Genomic DNA, 13,672 nt, shown 5'->3' on the forward strand with positions numbered 1-13,672 from the left:
AAAAAGTGAACAAAATACTTATACTCCTAAACCAATACCAGCTTGGTGAATAAAGACGGAAAGAAATAATTTGTATTACTTTTTTCTGTTATACGTTTAATGACATTGAGTTTGATGTAGATCAGTTCACATTTTAGGTCAAATTGATGCAAAACAACAGATAATATTTCACAAACATTGTCACCATCATATACCTGAAGCTGAAGCATCTCACAAATTTTTTGTCAGAAATTTTGAACTGATACTTGTCGATTTCCTTCAAACCCAAAAGAGCAAAATGAAATTTCTTTAATTAGTGAGGTCTCACATATATTAATAATATTGCTAGTTTACAAATAAGCAGATTCATAAGACAGTTTAAGTGCATTTCATGTGATCTATACAAATGTAGTAAAAAGTCACAGTACATCATGTACAATTATGTAAAGCCATCATAGCACCATAGTGACATAAATATGGGTTTCTATCTGTGAAATTCACAACAGAAACGATCAATCCCTAGTGTCACGACCATTATCAACAACTTAAGAACACCGACAGAATGACTTGAAAAATCTCAGTGTATGTTTACTTTACATAGTTGCATTCACTGTGACCAGGTTTACTTGTATATCAACTTGATGTGATTGCTACAGGAATAGCTGATAAGCATGGCACAAAATCATGAGACAATTGGGGATAAGTTGTTTTTTAATGTCTCATGATTTGAAGGGCTTTAAAAGACTTGACGTTAGAAGCTGGTGGAATAAATACTCATATTTCTTACCACTAGTAAGCATCGATAGTGAGATTAAATAATTTATGTTTAGACATGCCACAATATAGTGTAGAAAATAAAGAGGGAAATAAATTGTAGTTACCTCTTTCATTTAAAGTATGCCATGGCCCGAAGCTTGGCATTTGGAATTGTATGCACTACATGGAACATATTAAAGATAAATACTCTTGTGCTGCACAATAGATAATGAGCTCTCATTAAGCGTAGATAAACGATTCTAATAACTATATAACAGTGTTATTAATCACTGCAGTCACATACACCGGTCTCTCCACCTTAACAACTTTAGGCTGTGCAAAACAGCCAATTATAGTGTGAAAAACAGTCAGAAAAAGTACTAGCATGCTTGACACCTTTGCGCTAGGTCAACCAAAGTATTTTACATAAACAGTGGAGATTATTGACACATTAAATTGTACAATTCATACATACAGATATTCCCATTAATGTTTGCATAGCTTCAGAGATTCGTGAGTGTTAAAATCACAGTATTTTTTAAAGTTTCAAAATAAATTTCACTTTCAAAAATCACTTTCATGATTCACTGAGGTCATTGTCTACAATTTGTTTCTCTGGAAAAAAATGAGTTGCTGCAGAATGAAATTTGCTGTATGGCAAAAAGCATGTGAACAATGAAGCACATTCTAAGCATTTTTGGTACATGTGAATATATATATATATATATATATATATATATATATATATATATATATATGTGGTGTGTGTGTGTGTGTGTGTTTGTGTGTGTGTGTGGTCTAAGGTGAAGCACCTTGACATTTGTGAGCCATTAAGTGCTGAAGAAAAAAATTTAAATAAAATATTAGCACCCATCTCCACTTCATTCACCAGGATGTACTATATCACTCAACTATGCAGTCCTGATGAGTTATATGGCTTTAGTTTCTACAAGAGAAAATTCGCTTTGGCAACCATAAACACACTCAAAACATCAATGCTAGGGTGTAATAGGTTTTGTGTTATTCGTGTTATAAGTTTTTTAACAATTAAAAAACATCCCTTTCTTTTTTTCTTTTTTTTTTTTTTTTTACCAGTAAACATTTTTCATGAGCAGCTTTCATTTTTGTCTGTCAAACAAAAACAAAACAGATCTAAAATATATCTAAATTGTGTGAGGAATGAGAACATTAGGTTTAGTAAACTCCCCTGTACCATGGAGATGCTGAGAAATGGCCCAAGAGACTATCAGTGAGCTATAACCCTAATTTCTGAGAAAAAAAAAAAGAAATAAAAAAAGAAAAGTGGGATACGTTTTCATTCCAGGTACTCAAAATCAGGCAGAATCTTTAAATGTGAAGTTCCTGCACATCATGCATACCGAAAACAGAGGTCATATTTTTGAGATAAGGAAAAAGCATATAATAGAGATGATAAAATAGCATTACTTTGAACAAAAAAACACAAAATTATGCTCTGCTAATAGGTTCTGAGCAGCCTCACATTTCAAAAAATGACACAAAAAAATCTTCACAGATGGCACTGCCTCGATGCCATCACTAACCACTTGTACCCATAAAATAAACACCTGAGTGTAACTAGCAAGACACATGGAAAGCTAAATTAGCACACACTGTACATAAACTAGCGATTTCTAAACACACTGAGGTTTGCACAGAATGTTTAACAGTGAATAATTAAGGCATTCTCTACCTTTTAAAATAAATAAATCCATTCACACTGAATTTCCAGATTCTAGTGAAGATTAGAACTCAAGGAGAGGATTTGTTCAAAAACTGTTCATATGAATCTCACATTGCAATACAAAATATGAAAAGGGCTTAAGGACATGAGATGATATGGATTGAGTGATGGAGAGCAAAGGATGAATCTCAAGACTCTTTCAGTCTTCCAAACCGAATCAGTAGATGTCTGGAAGGTGAGGATATTTCCTTTCAAAGTAACCACCCTTGTATATCCAGTCTGCAGCTCCAGTGTACGGATTCTTGCCCTGCTGGAACCATCTGAAAGACGGGAGGCCAAGAAGGTTATAAAAAAAAAAAGCCTATTCAAAAACTTCACAGAATATTTTTTTTTACTAATATATTAACCTTTCAAGATGGACATACTAAAAGGGTTTTAAATTATGGTATCTGTTTCTGTTTTAGAATGTTAATATGAGATGAAAGAGAATATGCAAAATGAGGAACCAAGGCCAGTATAAAAAAAGAGGATGGTTGTGCTCTTAATTCAAATACTCGCCTCGTAGACCATTCTTCCTCGTCTTTAGCACGCTCTCTTCTGGCAGCTCTCTGCTTCTCCTCCAATCTCTCTTTCTCTCGACTTGCGGTATCTAGGATTTAAGAATAGATTTTACATTTAGGGGTAAAATAAGTACAGGAACATACAGAAGACAGCTTACTGGACAGATGGTAACAAAATGAGCCAAAAGAGAGATATGAGAGAGATACCGATATCCCCATTCTCCATAGCTCTGATGTCAGGCCGCAAACGACAGTCTGTCGGTGCAATGACTCCAATCATGCCAGGCTCCAGTTCATTTAGTGTCATGGCAAAGTTGGTAAAATTATACATCTAAACAGAATCCATTATAAAAAGAAAAGTAAAGAGATTAAGGATAACATGCAATCATCCAAGGTAGATGTTGGAGTCATTGGGGGCTTGGGGTTACCTCTGTCGAGTTTGGCGGTCGAGGGGCTACTCTCCATAGCAGCAAACTGCCTGGGATCATAGTGACCGTCTCCTGAACATCTGGCATTTCATCTGCATCATCACCCGCTGTACTCTGCTCCTGATCACAAGCAAACAGCACTTCCATTAATAACCCATAATACCTTACATACATATGAAAACCATTAAATGTTACAGACAAAGCCAGATCAGGAAGCAAATGTACTAGAAAAACTAATTGAACTACAAACTCTACTTTGATGATGGCTCAGTTACTGTAGCTACTAGCTACACTGATAAAAACCCACTTTTTACCTCTGTTTTTTACTGAAACTGCATGTTAATAGAAAGAAGGGAAACAAAAAATTATTTCCAGCAAACACACTTCAATTACACTATTGTTCAGTTTGGGGACAGTAGTTTTTTTTTTTTTTTTTTTTTGTGGAGTAAATTAATGAAAAGTGACAGTAATGACATTTATAATGTCACTGTCCATTTTAACTTTCCATTCATCAAAGAATCCTGAAAACAACATATCATGGTTTCCACAAAAATAACTTTCAAATTCAAAATCATAAAAAAAATAAAAAAAAATAAAAGTCCCTAAACAACTGAAATAATACTGGTGCATTTTAATAAATTATAATTTCATGGAAAAGTTAATTTATTTCAGTAATTCAACTCGAATTGTGAAACTTGTGTATTAAATAAATTCAGTGCACACAGACTGAAGTAGTTTCAGTCTTTGGTTATTTTAATTTTGATGATTTTGCCACACATTCAACAAAAACCCACCAATTCACTATCGCAACAAATTAGAATATGGTGACTAGCCAATCAGCTAATCAACTCAAAACACCTGCAAAGGTTTCTCTCAGTTTGGTTCACTAGGCTACACGATCATGGGGAACACTGCTGATCTGACAGTTGTCCAGAAGACATCATTGACAACCTTCACGTGGAGGGTAAGCCACAAACATTCATTCCCAAAGAAGCTGGCTGTTCACAGAGTGCTGTATCCAAGTATGGTAACAGAAAATTGAGTGGAGGGAAAAAAAGTGGGGAAGAAAAAGATGCACAACCAACCAAGAGAACCTCCGCCTTATGAAGATTGTCAAGCAAAACCGATTCAAGAATTTGAGTGAACTTAACAAGGAATGGACTGAGGCTGGAGTCAAGGCATCAAGAGCCACCACACACAGACGTGTCAAGGAATTTGCCGAACCACAGACAATGTCAGAGGCATCTTACCTGGGCTAAGGAGAAGAACCTTACTTTTGCTTCAAAGTCCTCTTTTCAGATGATAGCAAGTTTTGTATTTCATTTGGAAACCAAGGTCCTAGAGTCCGGAGGAAGGGTGCGAAGCTCATAGTTGCTTGAAGTCCAGTGTTAATTTTCCACAGTCTGTGATGATTTGGGGTGCAATGTCATCTGCTGGTGTTGGTCCAATGTGTTTTTAAAAACCAAAGTCATTTACCAAGAAATTTCGGATTCATGTTTTCTTCTGCTGACCAGCTTTTTGAAGATGCTGATTTCATTTTCCAGCAGGATTTGGCACCTGCCAACACTGCCAAAAGCACCAAAAGTTGGTTAAATGACCATGGTGTTGGTGTGCTTGACTGCCAGGAAACTCACCAGACCTGAACCCCAGAGAGAATCTATGGGGTATTGTCAAGAGGAAAATGAGAAACGAGTGACCAAAAAATGCAGATGAGCTGAAGGCCACTGTCAAAGAAACCTGGGCTTCCATATCACTTCAGCAGTGCCACAAACTGATCACCTCCATTCCACGCCGAATTGAAGCAGTAATTCAAGTAAAAGGATCCCCACCAAGTATTGAGTATATGTACCGTAAATGAACATACTTTCCAGAAGGCAAACAAATTCACTTAATGTTTTTTTTACTGGCCTTATGAAGTATTATAATTTATTCTAATAAAATGTGAGCCAAAATCATCACAAATCAAAAAACCAAAGACAACTCACAAGTTTCACAATTTGAGTTGAATTACTGAAATAAATGAACTTTTGCACCTGTACATTTTTAAAAAACACTGAACATGGAGTTTGTTTGCATAGTTACAAAAAAATGTCTAGTGCTCTCTTCTACAACCCTGTTCACACCGCCAGTGACTTTTTCACTGCTTGTCACTTCTGGCTGGCAACTGAGGTCACTACTGGGCATTCCCACTACTGGTTGCCTAGTTACCCCATAACACATTTCACTACAGCAGAAGAACCACATGATCTCCACTGACTTCACTCCCAATAATTGTCGCTAGCAAAATTCACTGCCTGTTCGCATAAAGTTGAAGAATTCTGAACTTTTGTCGCTTGACTCGCATCACTTTTTATGCCCACATTCCTTCACCAATGATCACTGTCGCTCATGTTGCCAACTCTCCATTGAAAATGAATGGGATTACGTCGCTCTTTCGTGTGTGTTGCTAGCGGTGTGAACAGGGCTTAAGAGTTAGCAAACAGTCTCTATTGTGGTAAGTGCTGAAGCCTCTGTTTGAGAATGCGTGAGAACACTTTTGGAATTCCATGTGACAACAGAACAGAAAATAGATCACGACTCTGCAGTAAGACATAAATGACTTAACGTTTTTTACCTGCTTGTGTTTCTTGGAATCTCCTCCACTTTTCTTCTCTGCTTTCTTGTTGGCTTCGTAGACTTTTGGCTCAATGCTATACACGCACTCAGTCCACTTCCCATAGATAACCCGATGTTTCTTTTTACTGAAATAGACCCAGACAAAATGAGTCACAAACACAAGCATCGAATCCAGAAAAAAGTACATAAAAATGCCAAAGTACATCTGCAATGCAGTTGTAAAATACATTGCTGATCCCTTTAGTGCTTCAGACACAAAGTGGATGTGCAGGGTGAACTCTACAGGCTGGATATACCCACTGACATTTGATACGAATGACTGCTCACCTCTTGTCCTGGATATGTCCCTCTACCCTATGCAGCTCTTTGCCAAACATGCCGCATGGCTTAAAATTCAGCACACACTTGTCCCCAGTGCTAAAACAAACAGAGAGACTTCTCAGTCAAAAATAAGGGAATAAGTGAACATTAATTCATCTGTGACATGGAAAGATCACAATGCAGCCTTGACGAAAACAATATTTAAATGCTGAAAAAGGTTGAAAATGCAAGAAGAATATTTAGTGTAAGAAAGTAAAACGATGAAGTACCTGTGGTTGACAATCTCCACTGTCCCATACTGCTCAATCCACAGTTTACCCAGAATAACGTTATGCACACAGCACATAGGGTTCGTCCATGTGTAAGCTTCTCTGTGTCTGAGATGGAGAGAGAGAGTTAAAAAATAGCTCAGCCAAAACAAACCCCCCAAAATCTCTTACATACACATATGAAACATGCTAAATAATAAATGGACATTCCAGCATGTTTCTTATCTGGCAGATGATGCTTTTCAAAGCAAGTTACAGTACACTAAGGGCATAGAAAGGTAACTGCCTTGCTCAAGAGTCCAATTGTACTTGAGGATCTCAATGACTTTCCAGCTCCAATAAAAAGGTGTTCATATTATACTTAGTGATGTCCCATAAATAAAACTCACTTGGAAAGCTCAAGTGTCATAGTGCCTTTAGGCTCTGCCTCCACACTCTTCCCCCAGAATTTGAGTTTAGGGTAGATGGAGCCGTGAAACGAGAAGTCCTGATTGAGGGACTCAGAGTAGAAGGCGCTGATTGGTGGATGGTGGCTCACCTGTTCTGAGATCATGCGGTAACCCTCTTCATCCCTGAGCACAGATATTCAAATTACTGGTGCAGGCTAATTTGGATTTACATATTCAGCTTTGCAAGTAGATGATGTATAGTGTTTATGTCCAAATGTTTTTCAGATTTACCTTGTAAGTTCAAAAGTCTCTCCTAATAAAGGGTTAAAAGGTTTCCCAGTTCTGTCCCATTGTGACGCAACAGCAGAAATGGCGAATGCGGCAACAAGCTGACAAACGAGATGCAATTGCGTAAAAAGAATTTGTGGAGTATTCCATGCATGCACACATACTGTATGAGAACTAAATATAAAGGCAGCAATGTTTCTGCAGGTTTTATGAAGGCACTTTTTCAAGATCTTTTTAAAACCAATAAAAAAAATTTAAGGAATAAATTATAAGAGAACAATATCAATGTTCAATATATATGTTCCAAATATATCGACATATCTAGAGAGCACACAATTATGAGAAACACTTTAAAGTCTGAAAATACAACTACCATTAAATCTCCGTAACATTTTAATTCATTTTACAAAAAAATAAAAATAATAATAATAATTGTTTAACTGGAAAATAACTTTTTAATTGTACGAAAAAAAAGCGATGCTCCTTCATAGACAGTGTTTATGTCTTGTTTTCCAGTGCAAAAGTCTAAAGATTGTTAAAACGATGCAATGCAAGATAAGATGGCTTGTTTTCTGAGAAACTGAGAAACAAAGTTAATGGTTAACAAAAACAAACATCTGCAAGTTTTCCTATCCCACTCTTTTTTTAAGCATTAACTTGCTTTATTTTGTTCCCAGAAAACAGAGCATAAATGTAACCTAATTTAAGGCTTTTTTTTAGGTATTTGCATTGGAAAACAAGACAAAATACTGAGCAATTTTTGAAGGCCTTGATTTGTGGAAGGGCAAATTAAGGCTTCTCGAGCCTTGAGGCACTAACCTGCATCCGCTCTATTGAATCAGAAAGTGTACAAGCTTTATGGATGAGGTATGTATGTTCCATGTACTCTGTAATCCTCTGCAAGAAGCTCAGCGGTTCGTTGAAAACAATAGGCATTGTTATCTTGGACAGCTCCTGCAATGATAAAGTATTCCCAGATAGAAATAGCTTGGCATGTGGATGATGACACCAAAATCTAGATAACATGCCTGTCTTTTACAGTTTCATATATCATGCTGTGTTTGAATGGAGAACTTCTGACTGAGCTGTTGTTTGGTCAAAGTGGCCCGTGCTCACCATTCCAATGCATTTCTTCAGAAAGCCCCATACACTAAAATCATTTCTGGAGAACATGGGCGCTGGCAGAGTAGTCCTGAACACACAGACACACACATAAATTCATGACACAGTCCAACGGATAAACATCTCCACATTTTGATTCCTGCCACTGGATATTATTTCATTACCGCCTCTCCCATGCTCCATTTTCAGATGGCACCTTGCCATTCACCGTCTGCTTGCTCTCATAGACACAGGCATCTTTAAAGCTGACTTCACACGAGTCGTCTGATTCTAAACCTGAGACAGAAGAGAGAGATATAGCTATGGGTGACAGGTGATAAAAATGTGAAGTACAGTACTAAACTTCATCACATACCTGTCTCAGCATCATAAAACTCTTCCTCGCTGTTCATGATGGACAGTTACTGCTGCTGTTGTCAATCAGAAGGCATCGTTTCACAGCTTGAATTTGTTCTGTAGATTAAACCAGAGAACAGGTTTGAAAATTAAAAAGACATAAAACTGGACGTCATTAGTCCGACTAATAAAAATGAATCATTAACGTAAAGTAGACTACTTCATACTGGACACTACTGCTGGCCTACTCTCTATATCCTTTCCCTTACTGAACACACACAACAATCCAATCATCTCACTGCAGTCTTTAAACAGCTGTGCTTGGCAAAACCATCTGATGAGAATGTCCTACCAAGCTAATTCTTTAATGGTCAATGGCAGCTCATAGCAGAGAGAGAGAGAGCGTGTCAGCATCTGATTGTCATTATTGCAACTGACTGTACCGATTCACAGTGTTGGCTTAATTAAAGAAAGGATACCATTCAGTAATTATGATGCAAATGTTCTGGTAGCAGATATAAGAGTGTGCATAATATAGAAAATAAAAACTCAAATGAAAGCACATTTATTAAGAGTTCTTAGAATTTTTATGAACATCCTTTTTGTATTCAAGTTGTCATTATATGGTTTTGAATGCCATTTTCAATAAAAGAACATTCAATACATTTAATCAAATATATATCTTAAATAAATGATATATGATATATATATTTGTTTATATATCTTAAACAAATATATATCTTTTGAAGAGTAGTATACACTACTCTTCAAAAGTTTGGGGTCAGTAAGCAGTGTCAAATTACTAAGGCCAATTATTTCAATTTAAAATGACCTTTTGAGCTAAATGAGCTGAAATAGTTTCACATCATCTTTCAGAAATCGCGTTTGTTGAATGGGTGATGAAAAAATTGCTCATTACATTACTATCAGTATCAATGTTGCAAACAGTTGTGCTGCTTAATTTTTTTGTGGAAAGAATTCTCTGGATGTTTTGTTGAATAGAAAGTTTAAATTTGTAAATTTGCTTAAAAATATTTTCCTTTGTTCTGCATGTTGGTTTTATCGTTCAACATGATTTTAATCACACCACATGAAAAACACATTTTTTTAATGTATCTTCAAGCAGTAATGGTAAACAATTATGCCAAACTATTTTACACGCATAAAACATTTAATTATTTTAGTGAGGCTTTTTTTTCTTCCTAATCATATCAGGAAAGTTGACATTTTTTACTTTATGCACCCAAATAAATCATCAAAATAATTTACATTTGATTTAATAATATAAAAACTACTTATTACAAAGGTGTATTCAATGTATGAATTGCATTGTAATATATTATTGAATAAATTAATACAATGGAAATAAACAAGCATCATGTCTTTGATCCACACACAAACAGAAACCGAAATAGGGAGCTAAAAGGAAAAACTCTTGTTCAGACTCTTGTTCAATTATATAGGAGTGGATGAACAAAAATGCAAAGCAGTTTAACAAAATATTGACCATATAACGGAGACAGGCACAAATGCAAAGCAGCTTTAAAAACTATTAGCCATATAACGGAGGTGGGCACCATGCAAAATATTTGGAACTCAGAAAGGCAAAGCAGCCACTTAACAAGCTGACAGCTATCACATATTCAAACACCCATGTGGTAAACTACCAAGAGAGGAAGTCTTGGCTGGCTCAGCAACACGTAGCCCTGGTCGTTTTGCAACCACACAAATCTAAGGAAGCACAACTGAAATGAATGTAGACTAGAGGTGGCTGGGACTGACCGCACACTTTGGGCTGGAACAAAGAAAACCTTGGACTCTTAATGTGAAGGATAGGGAGCAAGGCAGCCAAACTGTACGAATACAGTTCATAAGACAGACCATTTGTAGAAAACAAAGATCATTTTAAAATGTTGGTTTTTGAAAAACAGCTTTAAAGTGTATTATTTATGTTTCTGCTTTGTTATGAAACAAATGTTGGCGAATGATACAATATTTCTATATAATATCATCTAATTACATTTACATAAACACAAACATTGCACAATATACAAAAAAATCATGACACTATATACATTACCAAAACAGACTGTGACAGTATAATTTAATCATATATGTAAAAAAAAAAAAAAAAAAAAAAAAAAAAACTTTTTAGATTTTTTGGAAATATTTCAAATATTTCCAAATAATCAGGTAAACAATACAACCTATAGTCTTTCAGCTGAAGGGAACGGTTGGATGCACGTCTTTTGGCTGTGATGGGCTGTTATAACAACAATAAACAAAGAAAACTAGTCGTACAACTGACTGGAGAATGACAGTGCTACAGATCAACGGTGACTAAGATAACCACATAAGTGTCTGGTTCTCAGAAAAAGTGGTACAGTTCCTGGTACCTTGTCCTGGAAGAAAATACTGTACCAGACAATAAAGCAGCTTTGTATAGTTTGGGGTCAGAAAGATTTCTGAAAGAAGTCTCTTAAGCTAATTAAGGCTGCATTTATTTGATCAAAATACAGTCAAAACAGTAATATAAAATTTTTAAATGTATGTAAAATCTAAAATAATTGTTTCTCTTTTACTATATTTTAAAATGTAATTTATTCCTATGATGGCAAAATGTTATTTTCAGCAGCCATCACTCCAGTCTTCAGTGTCACATGATCTTTTCTAATATGCTGATATATGCTGATTAATGTTTGTGGAAACACTGATATATTTTTCAGGATATTTGAATGAGCAGAAAGTTCAGAACAGCATTTATTTGGGAAAAAAATCTGTAAATGTATCTACTGTCATCTTTTTTTTAATACATCTTTGTATAAGACTTTTGTTTTTCCTCAAATCAAGTCAAAATGCTTTCCCAGAATTAGTACTACTTGTCAACTAACAGATGGATCATAGTAGCATCTTTCATCATTAGCACAGGTGTAATGAGTGTCAGCCAAAACAATCAGTTGATTCAGTACATCATTTAAAAGACAGAATGCACTGCTTAGTACATGATCTCATGCAGCACCATATAAACACAACACACAATCTACATCCACCCTTCCTGACTAGGTACACTGCCAAATCATAGCACATGCAACGTCTAGCCATCAGTGCATGAGGGCAAGCTGACATTCAAGTTATGTCCCGTTAGATACACAAACATATCTGATACTATGAATAACCTGCCTCGCTCGGCATCTCCAAACTAGATCTACTGCGGGCGGAAGGCACTGAGTGTTTGGCCTGAGCTGTTTTGACCCGCGTTAGCTGCTAGCAGCGAGCATTGACCAATAATAAACCCGCATATTACTCATCCACCCGTTTGATATCGTCAAAACATCCAAGAAGGCACAAAATAACACGAAGTATAACGTCGATCTTGCCTAGAAGGGTGTATACTATGAGTGTATCATGTTACCTTTCAATAATGTAAAGCTCGATCGCTCCTTTCTCCGCTGGGACAGAAAACAAGCGACCAGTTTGGGAAGACTGACAGCAGGGCGGATACATTTCGCCAGGACGGGAGGAAAAACAGGATTGGAGGGTTAAGGAAGCAGAACAAACGAAGTTGGGCGGGGCGATGTTTGACTGACAGAAGCAGTAGCCTATTGTGAAAGAAGACATCATAGCGAACGCACGATATTAACCTTTCGAAGGGGCGGGGTTATATTGATGTTACATAAACGGGTCGGTAGCTTACTAAAAAGGCATGAATGTGGGTTATTTATAATCCTAACAATAAATTTCGCCGTAGGCTATAGAAGTGGCGCTCCTTGATTGATTAAAGACAATACCCTAATTTTAGGGTGTAATAAAAAAAAATCAATCAGCTATAGAAAAGATTAAATGAATTCACAAATAGACAGATGTTTTACAACTTTATTGCATATTTTATGAATTCTTATTTGTGCTGTGAAACAGGACAAGGAGTGTGGCCTTTAACAAGAGCATGAAAATAAATGATGCCCAATCGTGTAACATATGGTTTCATGGTTTTAAGAGAAAGCATTTTGCTTTCAATTTTAATCACATGGTTTTTTTATGCAGTTCAAGTCATACAATATGCAGTTTCTTAATTAAAATAAGGATAAAAAATTATAAATAAGGCATTTCATTTAAACATTTAAAGACTTTATGTAAATGTTTAAAAAGTTTATTTTGTGCAGCAAGAAACTGGAGAAAAACTGTGCAAGATATTAGTGAAAGTGTAAAATCACAAGTGAAAAACGTGCAGTTTGGGGGAAAAATGAAAGAATGTAACAAAAACATAAATACATATTTTTTATAGGTCCAAAAAAAAATCAAATTATATTACAAATATAAATAGCAAATAACAAAAAAACATAAGTGTAAAACGTGCAGTTCGGGGAAACAATGAAATAATGTAACACAAACATAAATAAATATTTTTAATAGGTCCAAAAATACACCAAAATATATTACAAAAATAAATAGCAAATAACAAATAAAATAGTTGGTAAGTCTGCACAATACTATTTTTAATAAGCAATAATTTATTTAAACATTAAGCAGCAGAGTAAAAAAACTTTAGTGTTTAGTCTAAACTTATATTTAAAGCAATCAGTGTTTTGTGAGTCTGCTTCTAGTTTGTGAGGGCTACTAAAAAAACACTAATGTTTGATAGAATTTGGATTCCAGCGGGGAATTCATAATGTAATAAAACAGGTCATAATAAACAGATTATACTACTAAATAATATAATATTACTAAATATTCTTGCGTCGGCAGGAAGTTGATATGCCCCTCGCTTGGCGACCTGTTGGCGACAGCCCCATCGCCTGAATGCGTCGAAACTTTACTTTCATTCGAAGCCACTAGATGTCAGCAGAGCAATGTTAGGAGATTTTCAGCTCCGTGCCACTGAAGAAGCGTGAATTTTGATAAACTGTCT

At 35.8% G+C, this 13,672-nt stretch overlaps 1 protein-coding gene across 1 annotated transcript; it reads right to left on the minus strand.

Moving 5' to 3' along the window:
* Positions 1-69: 69 nt before the first annotated feature.
* On the minus strand, positions 70-12,333 carry LOC128011853 (oxysterol-binding protein-related protein 2). Its single transcript, XM_052594612.1, has 14 exons — positions 12,179-12,333; positions 8,786-8,883; positions 8,595-8,706; positions 8,425-8,500; positions 8,128-8,262; positions 7,312-7,409; positions 7,021-7,203; positions 6,632-6,739; positions 6,369-6,458; positions 6,040-6,166; positions 3,426-3,545; positions 3,205-3,328; positions 2,996-3,086; positions 70-2,757 (listed from the first exon to the last, which is right to left on the minus strand). The coding sequence occupies exons 2-14, from the start codon at positions 8,820-8,822 to the stop codon at positions 2,655-2,657; spliced, it is 1,404 nt and encodes a 467-aa protein (XP_052450572.1). The 5' UTR covers positions 8,823-8,883; positions 12,179-12,333; the 3' UTR covers positions 70-2,654.
* Positions 12,334-13,672: the final 1,339 nt, after the last annotated feature.

Source organism: Carassius gibelio, chromosome B23, assembly GCF_023724105.1.
Source record: "Carassius gibelio isolate Cgi1373 ecotype wild population from Czech Republic chromosome B23, carGib1.2-hapl.c, whole genome shotgun sequence".
Taxonomy (NCBI): Eukaryota; Metazoa; Chordata; class Actinopteri; order Cypriniformes; family Cyprinidae; genus Carassius; species Carassius gibelio.